The 13,373-nt window shown below is 40.3% G+C and overlaps 2 protein-coding genes across 4 annotated transcripts in view; one reads left to right on the top strand and one right to left on the bottom strand.

The window, feature by feature from the left end:
* Positions 1-2,785, bottom strand: part of ift27 (intraflagellar transport 27 homolog (Chlamydomonas)) — an 11,596-nt gene extending 8,811 nt beyond the window's left edge. The window contains exons 1-2 of one of the 2 annotated variants that reach the window (XM_020625559.1): positions 2,625-2,785; positions 2,083-2,162 (exon numbers count right to left, since the gene is read on the bottom strand). In XM_020625559.1, coding sequence (XP_020481215.1) covers positions 2,083-2,085 — 3 coding nt within the window. In that variant the 5' untranslated portion in view covers positions 2,086-2,162; positions 2,625-2,785. The remainder of the gene's footprint in view (positions 1-2,082; positions 2,163-2,624) is intronic. The other variant, XM_020625558.1, reaches the window with a different exon arrangement.
* An 87-nt stretch (positions 2,786-2,872) lies between these two features.
* Positions 2,873-13,373, top strand: part of syngr1b (synaptogyrin 1b) — a 21,842-nt gene continuing 11,341 nt past the window's right edge. Inside the window, exon 1 of one of the 2 annotated variants that reach the window (XM_020625557.1) lies at positions 2,873-4,011. In XM_020625557.1, coding sequence (XP_020481213.1) covers positions 3,910-4,011 — 102 coding nt within the window. In that variant the 5' untranslated portion in view covers positions 2,873-3,909. The remainder of the gene's footprint in view (positions 4,012-13,373) is intronic. The other variant, XM_020625556.1, reaches the window with a different exon arrangement.

The following is a 13,373-nucleotide window of genomic DNA, read 5'->3' as shown; positions in this document are numbered from 1 at the left end:
TCTGCAGGTTGCCCTGGCCCTGGAGCTCTACATCTCTGATGAGCAGTCACCGGCCACATCGACCTGATCAGTGTTTGATTGTTGTGTCTTGTTGCTTTTCTTCTTTTGTCTCTCCTCTATCCACTCACCCCAACCGGTCGAGGCAGAAGGCCACCCACCAAGAGCCGGGGTCTGTCGGAGGTTTCTTCCGTTAAAGGGAGTTTTTCCTCCCCACTGTCGCCAAGTGCTTGCTCAAGGGGGATTTGTTGGGTTTTCCCTATGTAATAATATTGATAACAGTAAGGTCTAGACCTTACTTTGTAAAGTGTCCTGAGATGACTTTTGTTGTGATTTGGCGCTATACAAATAAAATTTGATTGGATTTGATTTGATTTAGGCCCTGATCTACAGGTACTCAGGCTAACCTGCATGTCTCTCTACTTAGTTTCAATATAGCATCTCCTTGTCATTTTCCTATTTGTTATATTTCATACATTTTTAAACAATTATACACACTGTATTTAATTTTTCTGTATACATGTAATTTCATATTATGTTATAGTACAGATGTGTTGAGTGCACATACTAGACTAGAGTAAATTAAAAATGTTGCACTATTGCAGTGCCTTTCTATGCTGTTAATCCTCTTTTAGTCAAACATGAACAGACATGTGCAGCATTCCAAACAAGTGGGTATAGGTTTAGGCAGTGCACTGTTGTTGTACGGTGTGTGTGTTCGCTTGTTAAGTACCTGCTCTGTTGGCTTTCCAGAATCCTGCTGTATTAATTATCGACATTCCTGTCACCTGAGAACCCCCAGTACTGCTGGCACAGCAAGAGCTGAACAAACACACATGCACACGAGGCTCGTGCTCATGACTGTACTCACCAGCCTTTTCTATACCCTAACCTCGCAAAGCATATTACTCGGTATGTGTATGTATTTTAAAAAAAAAAAATCTATGCAAGCTGTTATTAATCCTGATTAAGTAAGTGCATGCACGGCACACACATTCACTTGTATGTGCAGTGCATACATTTAGTTGGTAGCCCTTGAAACGCTAACAGAGGGAATCGGTGTGTGGCCTTGACCTCATATATCACAAAGTCAGGTTAATGACTCGGTTCCCTCCCTCATGCAGATTATCATAAATAATGCAGATTAGCCTTCCCTGCATCAGCATTAATTGGTACATTACACTTCACTGATTCCTGTAGTAAATTTAAGAGATCTCTGCAGGTCTTTGAAAAGTTTCACTAAAGAAACTACATGTAGTAACAAATATGATCATGATTTTCAATTAATAGTCTTGATGATTTACAACTGCTCATAATGATTTACAACATCTTGGGTAAAGTAAATGTCTTGACCTGAGGCAAATTATCTTGCATTAAATGGCATGTTTTATCGTTGTCTAATTCTACAATTATTGATTTACTGAGTAATTTTCAAATATATGATATACTGTATGCAACCCTGTTCTGTAAGTACTTTATTAATGCTTAACTGCACTGTCTATACTGCATCTATAAACATATATGCAGTCTGCTAAGATTTCTACAGGAATGAGTACTCTAGGGTCTCCTGTGAAGTTACTCTGAGAAAGGCCTAGGTAAACGTGTGCTGACTAAAACAGCACATTTGCTAATTAACTTGCTGCTGTAGATTCAAGGAGGACTGATCTGCTGAATACTGGATCAATAAAGCATTACTCTGTAGCACATGGATTAGGATATGCCCAACATACTGCTGTCTATCCTTGACTGGCAGTGAGCCACAATTAAACTTCAAGAGTTGCTCCTTCAAACTCAATTCAAAACCTCTGTTACCCTACCTGAATATAAAAATATAAGTCGGTGGCTAGTCTCTTACAAAGAGCACAACTCAATCCCTAAATCCCTCAACAAGCAGTTTTACAACCAAATTCCTATGTTAAGATTGTGTGATACTATAATACAGTATATCTTTATTGTGAGGTGTGTTACTGTGATGCACTAACTGTTCCATATATATGATGCTGTATTTGTAATTGCATGCCTTGATGTGGGTCCTTTGACAGTCTTACACAAGGAATCATACCGGCAAGCTTTTACTGCTCTCACCATGCTGTAGTTCTTCTGAAAGAGAGTACCATCACTGTGGAATATATGAGATAGGGCACTTTTCCCCACTGCAGGATCTCCTACACACACACACACACACACAGAGAGAGAGAGAGAGAGAGAGGTAATTTAATATTCTGTGTTTAGATTATGGTCTATCATTTCTCATCTTTCCTAAGTGTATAATATTAAGTTAGTACAAAATAAGTGTTTGTTGAGTGCTTTGGCAATTAAATTCATCATTCACGTTCCTTTCATTGGCAGGCAGAGTTCGAAAGTTGGCATTACCTGCACTTGTTTGGTGTTTGAAGATGAACGTTACCGTACTGAGGAAAGGAAAGCCAGCAAATTGCTTTGCACACTGAATATGGTGAACCCCGAGATATGTAAATAAACACAACTTTTGTACGTGAGGTATTCCACTGATTATTTATCTCTGACGTCAGTGTTCTGAAGTGAAGTGACTAACGTTAACGTTATGGGGTTTAGCTTTAGCCCTTATACTGTTAGCCTTACGTGGCAGAACGGTGGTCAAAACTTACATAACCTTACCGAGTAGCAGACATCTCGCCCTCAGCTTCACCATTATAGTAGTCAACTGCCAGACACCGAAAATAAACTCCTTCGTTTCATTAATGTTGGAGAATTTGCTATTTTAGCCGTAAGAGCATCTAAATATTATTCTTCCTGTGCCTCGGCAACATGGACAAACGTGTATCTTAGCAACCAGTCACAGAGGTGTTTTATTGGTCCAGCCAGCAAGCACGTTCAGCGATTAACGGTGCAGTCATTGGCTGGGATTGATGACGTAGCAAGAACCATCAATGTGGGCTTTTTTCCCATCTGTGTGCTTGTAGGCAAGTCTTCCTTAAACTGTTTACAGCTACCGGTACTTGTAAGGCTGTGAGGCTGGTGTAACCAAACTCCAGCCATACAATAAGCCAACTAAGTATAACCATTTGACTGGTGGAACTTGTCTGACAGAGTACTTTGCATCGTTTGTGAGTAGGAACAACGTGAAACGCTACAGTACTAATGGTAAAAATGACCTGATATTTCCAAGCAACACCTACTAAGACCACTAGGAGGCAGAATTTCTCGCCTCATCATCATAAATCGATTTTCGATTGGCGTCTTTGTTTCGTTGTCAAATTTATGATCTCAGTGTAGCAACGATTTTCAGACAGAAATTTTACTTTACTTTAATATTATGTTACCTTAGAAAAATCGTTCCTGAGCACAGTTAGGCATCTTAGTTATATACAATTTATTAAATATTATGTTTTGGTCGAATCAACTTGTTTGCTCTGTGCTTGGAATAAACAGCCTTTCGGACACATGGAAAGCGCGTGACTCCATGTGGCAATCTTGTGAGTGCAAGCGCGCGCCCTTTATAAGTACGTGCGCGTGGTCGCTATGCGTTTTTCAGTAGGGAGTATCAGATGAGGAGCGCTCAGTTCGAGGCGTGACAACGGAGGCGCGTTCCTGTGTTCACCGGCTCTTGCACTGAGAGAGAGAGAGAGCATCCTCGAAACACTGGCACACAGCTTCTTCTGCCCGGATATCGAAAGAGGACAACAGGGAATTTAGAGGTTAAGTTGAAAACAACCAGAAAGAACGGAGGAGGCTGTGCGCCAAGGAGCCAAGGAGCCAAGGACAGACGTGCATCCATCCTTGCAGCAGCAATAGCAGCAGTGGGGGTAGCATCGAGAACAGATTCGGTTTTTCTTGTCGGTTGCCCGGTGCTCCACACACCCTGTACCTTTGAACCAGCAGAGGGGAGGAGAGGAGGACCAGAGAGGAGGCAGTGCAGAGAGGAGGAGCACCATGGAGGGGATGCAGGCATACGGAGCCGGGAAAGCCGGAGGAGCCTTCGACCCCGTCACCTTCATCAAGCAGCCTCAGACCATTCTACGCATAGTGTCTTGGGTAAGTGACTGCTTCAGTAGACCATAAGACAGAATATAAAACAGAAGTTTTTTTGTAGGCCTACTATAGGCTACAGTGGCTACAAAGGCCACCTCTTAATAACCTTACTAGTTGTGAAACTGAGGTTTGTGAATGACCTTTTAAAAATGTGTTTACCTGTTAAGGGCCCAGCAATGCTTAATATCATCATGAGAAAATGAAGGACTGAAGGAGGCACTCTGCTGCAGATGTCTTGCTTTATATTATAATACTTTGTTCTTTTCTTTATCCCATACAGTAGGCCTATGTTTTTCATTTCATAACAAATAATTTGATTATAACGGACTGCTCTACCATCCCCAAGGAGGAGCCTTAATGAAAAGGAATAGCAACAGTAGGCAACCACTTTTAGGACACATCAACAGATGGCAACAGTCCCCAGTCTCCAGAACTTTAAGTGATCACCTGACTCCCAGGTTTTATCAGTTTGTGATCACAGGAATCTCTGAATTAGTGTCTTAGTTGGTTATCAGCAGTACTCCATGATGATGCTCACTGACATTTTATTAGCAAAAGTTAGTTCATCATACTTTTAAATGAACATATTACATAAATAGTCTCATGTGATGTTTTCTGTCATAATGATTAGAGTTTGCTAACTGCACGTTGTGTTTCCTGTGTCTGATTCATCAGTTCCTCACCTTGTTTGCACTTTTTATAAGGACTGTAAAGTTACTAAAGGTAGCCACTTTCCATGAAATGCACAGACAGAACAATACATATCTGGTTGTCTTCACAGTCCTGCAACCTGGTGGATTCATGTGGAGACACTATTTATAGTATGTGTTTCCAGTAAAGGGGCAAGACCTACTGGCATACCACCAGTTCATGTTTCATGTTGAAAAAACATGAAAACTGCTTCCAGTCACTGACCTTTCAATCAAGACAAATTATTAATATAGGGAGCATTTGTTTTTTCAGATAAATGTGTTTTTAAAAGGCCAAACGAAGGACTTGCTGATGGATTTTAGTCCTTTAAAGAGAGAAAAGAATGACAGTTTCCCATCAGTGTGCCAAACTATGGCTCTAATTCTGTTCCACTAAAGCCATAAATGCAGCTGATACTAAAGTTAACATTTACTTAAAACTTGAACTGGATCATTCAGAACTAAAACACATGAAAGTATGAAAACAGATTGCTCTGCAGCTGTTGTGAAGGCATATCACGTCGCTATTCAGTGAGCCGTGAAAGACTTCATAGTCATCTCAGCACCAGATGTACAATTCTGACGTTGTGCTTTATGGTTAGAGTATATATACATGAAGTTATATGTTATATTAATGCAGTGAATCAGTTTCCTTAATTTTTTTATTTTGACAGTTACTGTACATGTCTAGTAACAGCAATAGCTCTCATTTTTTTGTATAAAGTCTGTAGTTTGTGTATACTGTGATGTATTAACATATAATATGAATAGTTTGTAGTATTGAGAAAGATTCTGTGAAATGTTTCGTGACACAACATAATACTACTGAGGCCACTGTTTATTTAGTATATGCATTTTAGAGTTGGTGAAAAATGTAGCTATGATGTAAATGAGTGAAAACCTTTATCTAAAGCTCAACATAGTATCACAATTGTATACATTATATTTTAGCTATTACAGTGATAGCTCTGTCAGGACTTGCTCCTTTTCTTTATAAACTGAATTGTTATTATTGAACTGGCTATATCTGAAAAGAGCGAAAAGGCCTTCACAACTTCCCAGACATCTTCAGGTTCTTGTTTTATCAAATCCACCCTCCAAATCTCAGAAATACTCAGGTCACAATTACATTAAACACAGAAAGAAGCTATTTTAGCCGCTTGGTATTGTTATTGTTTTGTATGTGAATATTAACTTAAATAATCATGATCATCATAAAGTATTGATTCATTTTGAAGTGATCCACAGATTGTTTCAGTGTGAATGTTTTCCCTGATCATTTTTACAACAGACTTAAAGAATTATACAGATGAAACCTGTACACCCATGTACAGTATTGAGTGCCCTTACTGGTCCTCATCAAATGCCCCGCCCCCTAGGTGTCTCCAGAGCAACAGCATGTCTCCATAGTAACAACCACATCCTGCAGTTGTGATGTTTTATGTGATGGTGTTAATCGTCAGTGTGGACTGTGGAAACAATCAGCACTTTAAACATTTAGTGATGGGGGTGTCACATGTTTGTGTTAGAAGGGGTGAGACAGAATCGCATGGCCATGCTCGGAAACAGAGAGAGAGCAGTTTATGAATGGTGGTTGGGGTTCTGTCTGCCTGTCTCTCATGTCTTCTGGTTTACAAGAACTCTCTGTGGAGGTGATAATGAGAGAGACAGAGAGTGTGATTCAGGATGGAGGAGAGAAGGGGAGTGAATCTGTCATTTTCTAAATGAAAGAAATAATTATTGATTATTGAATTAAACTAAACCTGACCTGTAAAGTTGATATGACAGCTTTTTGCCTTAGATTCTGTTTTTGTAAGAGGATTACTTTTGAAGCTGGAATCTTTACATTTTTGCTTTGAGCATAGTTTATGTTCTGCTGCTGTCAGAGGATTAGGGGTTATTGTTAGGGCAACTTAAAACATCTATCCAATCATTATGCAGCTACATATGCTGTTTAATTCTGCTGCGTGCTTGACTCTGCTAAAGAAGCAGTTTTACTTTCAGAAGTCCCAAAGCAGCTTTGCTGTTTGCCCAGCGGGTTGAATTTGCACCTTTCAACTCTGCACTAATGTGAAAAAGAAAGTGAAAAGAAAATATTTGTTCACTTTCTCACTGAATATAGTCTCTGACAACCAACTCTACAAAGAGATAGTGATAATAGGATTCCCCTTCTTTCTACAGTTCATCAAAGGCTTCTTTCCCTTTTCTGAGGTTTCTCGACTTTTAACATTATCTGGAAAACAAGAGGCTTTTCAAAGCAGACTAATAACGCAGTGTGATCTTCAGGTTAATTGACTATGAGCTACTGGAGAAAACTCCACTGGTTTGTGATTTATTTTTTTTATTAAAAGGCTGTTACATAAGTTATGTGGGTTAACATTTTAAATTTAGCTATGATGATGATTAGCATTTCAGCAGTCAAGAGAATTTAACTATTTGATATTGGCAGCACAAAGACGCAGTCTGCATTACAGCACATTCTGCCACCTCTGTGTCCAACAGGAACACACACACACACACACACATTTTCTCAGTACCTACATGTTAGAATTCAGACAATTTGAAAACCTTTTTACAGTAACATGCAAGTCTCATGTTTGCATTGTATAAATGCCTATATGTGCCTGCAGAAGCCATGTGGTGTACAGTAGGCTGTGTGTCTACAGAACTGTGATGAACTGAAAGTCATTTACATGAGCCAAGTGGAAGATCCAACTATCTGTCAAAAAGGGGTCATTAATATGTTTTGACATGTTATTGGTCAGTGTCAGCAACACCCTGAACTCTCCACTGATTGGTTGGAACACTGCAATAGTGATAGATTTTGCAGAGTTTGTATGTTTGTATGTCCCTGTGCCTGCGTGGGTTCTCTCCGGGTACTCTGGCTTCCTCCCACAGTCCAAAGACTGTATATATACACACACACTTGATATGTTACTCAATATTTATTATTATTGGGATCAATAATAATAAATATCTATCCATCTATTTATCTATCATGTGGCAGCAAATGTTCATATTGTGGCAGCCCTCCACAAATAAGTCAGTGTATGAGAAACGCTGCAGTATGTTAAGTGCTCCTGGATACTTCAGCCATTTAGCTTAAACTTGCAGAGAAGGTTGTAGTTGGGTCAGATCAAGGTCCGATCATGTTCCCACCACAAATGAACTGCTCAGGAACCCACCTGTGTCTGGACCAGGTCCTTTTCCTAGAGCGGGCCTCAGTGTGGTTGTTCTGGTGCTCACCCAAGTGCCATATTATACTAGTTAAAAACAAACACCGAACTGTGAGCACCATTCCAGACTGCAGTTCTCTCACTTGATTCTGTTATGCCTGGTTTTACAAGATTGAGGAACCATCTGTTTTCTTACAGCGATACAATCTTGTTTTCTGGATTCATCTGATGATGTTCTCACGAACTGCCCAAATGCAAACGGCACTGGATAATAAAGCAAAGAAAGAGAAAAGAGGCATATTGAGTAGAGCAGAATATATGTGAATGAGTGTGTGGGTAGTGTAAATTTGTGGATATGAGTGTTGCTGTGTCCTAGACTTGTGATTGTGTCTGTGTCATTGTGTACCGTTGGTGTTGCAGTGGCTGTCCTTGAATTGCACTTTCACAAGGTCTCCTCTCTCCATCCCTCTGTCTCCCTTTTACAGCTGCTGCCATGGTGACAGCAGCAGTATGCCCACAAACACAGTATATAATATCCTCCAGTAGTGGTCTGGCATCATCCAGCAGTCCAGCTAACTCACTGATGACTTGTACGGGAAATCACCGTTCTCTGGCTCCTTTCACAACTAAATTCTGCTGCAGTAACAAAACAAAGGGAAGGTGTTGAGGTTGGCAGACTGAATTCTACATACATAATGTGTCAGAATGCGCCAGCCGTAGTGCATGGTGGATGGATGAACAGCGCCTGAAGCTCCCTCCCCTGACACCTTTCCAACATCGGAATGGAGGGAAGCTTCATTTGACAGTTGTTTAAACTTTCTAATACAGAGTAATGAAAAGTTAAACAAGGCAGCATTCCAATAAATGTACTTTTTATTCTAACTTAGTGAATTTATTGGTGTGCTGTCCTGTCTAACCTTTCATTACTCAGTATATGTTTTGGAGGATCCAGCACCTAATTATAAAAACTGGGTTGAGAGTGCTTTTTCATTATCATTAACTTTCAAATGCTGACCTCTGACATTAATGCCCACGTGTCACAGCGACTGTCTGGGTGTGCAGAGCTTAAGTTTAAACTTTTCTCTCAAGTGCTCTTTTGTCTTTCTTCACACACACAAGAAATGCCTTCTAGGAAAGACTGCCTGTGTGCACCATCGTCCCATTTGAACAATTATTGTGACTGGCCTCACTCTGTGATGACAGACTCTTCACCCAGCCCAGAGTACCTGACCACATCTGCCCTCCAACATGGTCTGATGACATTCAGGCATACCCCACTTTAAACCCTTAACTCTGACAGCTTGACTTCTGGCACCTCAGAAACACCACTGTCCTGTTTCTAATTTGTCACATTCCCCCCACAGATTGACCTACTGTACTTTGAATACGTCTTCTGCCTGTATGAAGGGTCGTCGTCTGGATGTCGACACATCAAACAACACCACACAGTCTAAAAATGTAACTTTCTTAAAGCACATGCTCTTTGCAAGATAAATTTTAACAGGGGTTAATACCATTACATTTCTTGAAGGAATTTCGGAATCAAGTGTGTACTTTATAGCCATGAATGCAGCAGTCTGCCTTGTCTATCTACTGCCTAGATACTTGTGGACAATTCTCCAAAGTAAGGCGGGTTAATTAAAATGTTGCTGAATATCTGTTCATTGGCTTCATAAATGTAAAGGTGAAAATCATTTTATCCTGTGTATCAGTAGAACAGACAAAGAGAATGAGGCCATGGTCTGCTCTGTCCCTCTGTGTCTGTGAATGGCAGTTTCTAATACAGCATTTTGTGCGAGGTAGAGTGTGTGAATACCAGGGTGACATAAAGCCCAGCTCAGTCGTCTGAGCTTTCCAATAGATCCAAAAGGCCTTTTAGTAAGCACAACAGCAGCTTTAAATCATTCACAACCAGCCAGACTGGACATGATTTAGGTCTACACAGTGGCTGAGATGGCTGTTTCCAATATGTGTGTGTTTTGCATATAGCAATGACCCAAAAGCAAGAATTTCAGATTTAAATGTAGAGGACAGGTACTCAACAGAGTAAATACTGTAGAAAACAAAAAATATTAAGAGAAAGAAAGGGGGATTCTGGAGGAAGCACATGCATTCAGCCATCCATGCATGCACACACTTATGCATTTTGTAAGTGAGCCTTTGATCGTCACAAGATCAGAAACCAGGATAGTGGAATTCACAGTGCCTTCTTTCATCACTATCAGAAGCCTTGTGATGTGCCTGTGAATCAGAGGGCCAACGAAACCTCCCTCCACACATACTGTACATAAAGAAGTCAAATAGTGACAGAATCACAGCCAAAAAAGTGAGTTTGAGGATTCACTACATTTTATTTTTTGTGTGTGACTCAATATTTTTGTTTATGAAGTATTCTTAAATGCGTACACGCACCTTGGTGAGGCACAAAAAGTGTTTAAAAAATGACTTTTACACCTTGTGATGGACAGTTGGTGTGTGAGGTTCACGTTCCAGCTCCACCCATCACAAACCAGGCTGGATTTCTGCAGAAAAACCTGAGTAATTCATCTGCCTCCTGCCATGTGACAGCAAGTATAATTGTGATCCTGAAGATGCTGAGAGTGTGGAAATCAGAGGCACCTACTGTAGAGGAAGAGAATCCCTGTTCATGAGTTTATTTCCCAGGGCAGCATCAGAAATCCAAACCATGTCACACCCATTAAAACTAGTGGCCCTGCAGGTCCTCCTGTCCCTGTTACAGCAATGGACACCCCTCTGTGTCACGGTCAAACACAGTGAGAGACACACACCCACATGCTCACCAGTCACTGCAGACCAAACAGATCTGTGACTAAGCAGGACATTTTATAGCTCAAAACTAAACAATGTAACAGCAACATAGTTTCCATCTCAAATATATCTTAGGTATTTTTAGACTGCAGACTTTTGTGAGCTGGTCCATTTGTCTGCTTATTGGCTGAAATATAGTTTAAGCATAACAGCAATAAGCTAAGCAAACTACAGTAGCATCACAATAACTAAACAAACAGAATGACAGTGATTGAAACAAGCACAGTAGACTTGACAAAACAATCTAATTCACTAATTCAAGTTAGTATTAGCAACTTTTAAAAAAGAATTGGAATCGGTGCAACTTTATTTCCTTCCATACATCTCTGGCATTAATATTATTAAAAAATATTAACTATGCAAGGAAATGAACATGGAGCAAATGTGTTTGCATGATTGTTATTCAAGTTGTTGCACCGTGCTATAGTTGTTGTAGGCAATGTGTTTCATGGAAACTACCTGCATGGTGAATAATCTGAATTCAAACCACATAAAAGTCTGTATGCCCTCTTACAGGCTGGTTAGTACGGCCTAATGTGTTTTTCAAAAGGGGCATTATGGTGCATAACGTTATATTTTATTTTAATACATAATATTTGTGCGACTGTGTACTACATTTCTATACCACTGTCTATACTAAATAAGCTGAAAGGAAACAACAGAAGTGTTTTCTAAAGAGGAAAGTGAATAAGCAAGCTAGTCAAGTATATACTCAAATCATTTTTCTTCTCAGTATACTGTATGTGTCACGGGTTTATTATATGATTATTCAGAACAGACGGAGGTCGAACATCATGTGACTGATTGTGTGTGTGTGCAGCTTTGTATTACTGACATTATGGGGACATTAACACATTCACAATGTGGGGAGTCAACATGGTTTAAGGTTAGGGTTAGGTTAAGGTCAGGGTCAGGGTTAGGTGTTAGGCAAGTAGTGGTTATGGTTAAGGTTAGGATAAGTCTACAGGATATAAATGTAAGTCAATGTAAAGTCTCCACAAGGAATGAAAACACAGTGTGTGTGTGTGTGACTTTGTGTTTTCTGACCTGAATCTTAAAGCAAGCTGGGCACGTGAAGCAGTGGACAAACTGTGCATATGTTTGCATCGTATATGGTTGAGTGCGTGTGTGTTAGTGGACTCTCATTTTTCTCAAGAATGCTCATGGACAGAGTCATGGCCAGTAATGAGGGGAGATAGCAGAAGATGAGGTGGGAGGAAGGGCGCAATGATGCAGTCAGTCTAAATATAGCACAGCCTCTGTGGCCCTTCAGCCCACAACCCTTTCTTCCGCTCATCCCCTCCGTAGCTCTCTTTTTCATCATCTCCGTAATGAAAAAGGTTGCAGGTACATAATGGAGGGTTTGGATTGTCACTCTTGTCCTCCACACAGCCCTCATTCCATGGAGAGAGCTGGAGGCAGAAAGGGAATGTACAGTAGGCTGGGCAAAGGAAACAGAGAGGTTGTGCATGCTTGCTAACAAACAGTTCCACTGTGCCATCAGGACACAGACTCCAAATGCCAGCTCATATTTCCTTTCGTCACACTGTGGAAAGCTAAAGATCTCCACTTCATTTATCTTTAGACTGAGAATAAGTGATGCTTTTACAGCCTAATAGCACAAAACGACCACATATTACTGTATATAAACTGAATAAACCTTAGAAAAAATCAACTGGACTTGGATTTCTAGATATTTATCCCCCTCGTTGTGGTTTCAGTCCTTTGAAGGCCAACAATGTCCCTTAACGACTGAGTCCTTCAAAGGACTGAAACACCACAGAGGTGGATAAATATCCCTAGCTCAACACCAGTCAGTCAGACCTGATGAAGCCTCTTGGATGAGAGGTGAAACATCTTTGATCTAGAAATCCAAGTCCAGTTGATTTTTTCTAAGGTTTTTTCAGTTTACTATGACCTGGATAACTGAGAATCTGCACAGACATTACTGTATATACCATAATATAGAGTCACAGGGGGGTATTGTGTGTGTGTTATTTGTGATACATAGCATCAACGACTTGATGTGGAAGTTCACTTATTACTCTTAAATACTGTTTCAGAGGAAAGTGTTTGTTGATATACAGTATAATTGCTCCTGGTTACAGGATCAGAGACTTTCTGTCTTCCATGCATGAACACTGGTCAGTGATATTTGCAGACTACTGGGTGAATATTTATGTGCAGAACTTCTACATAAATAGTTTTGTCACTGTTAATTTAGGAATGAAGTACATAGCTGGCAGGAGAAGAAGAAAGCCAAAGAATTTCCTGTCATGTATTTCCATGTCCTGACATCAGTCAGGTCTCTGCCCTGCTCTTTAAAGCTGATGAGTTGGTTTATTTGGGCACAACTTGAGCCAGCCAATCACAATGGATTCCTTCCTATAATAATGCATTGCGCTTGTCCTACACAGTACGTCCGTAACATCTGGTTGCACACAGAAGTGCACTGCGTCTGTGGTCACCAACATTGCAGAACATTGTTGAACACACCCATATTTATCTTGCACCTGGAGTTTAGAGACGAATTTAGCGCTCTGCCCTATTGCAGGAAAATAGAGTCCATAGATGTCAAAACCAATCTATTCAACAGTTATTGAGATATTTCAGTCTGGACCAAAGAGGTGGCCCGACCAGCCAACAAAAAGATATTGCTTGAAAGCACATA

Source organism: Monopterus albus, unplaced genomic scaffold (assembly GCF_001952655.1).
Source record: "Monopterus albus unplaced genomic scaffold, M_albus_1.0 scaffold359.1, whole genome shotgun sequence".
NCBI classification, from domain to species: Eukaryota; Metazoa; Chordata; class Actinopteri; order Synbranchiformes; family Synbranchidae; genus Monopterus; species Monopterus albus.
Note: the sequence above shows the minus strand (reverse complement) of the source record. Positions and strands in the feature narration are given on the sequence as shown.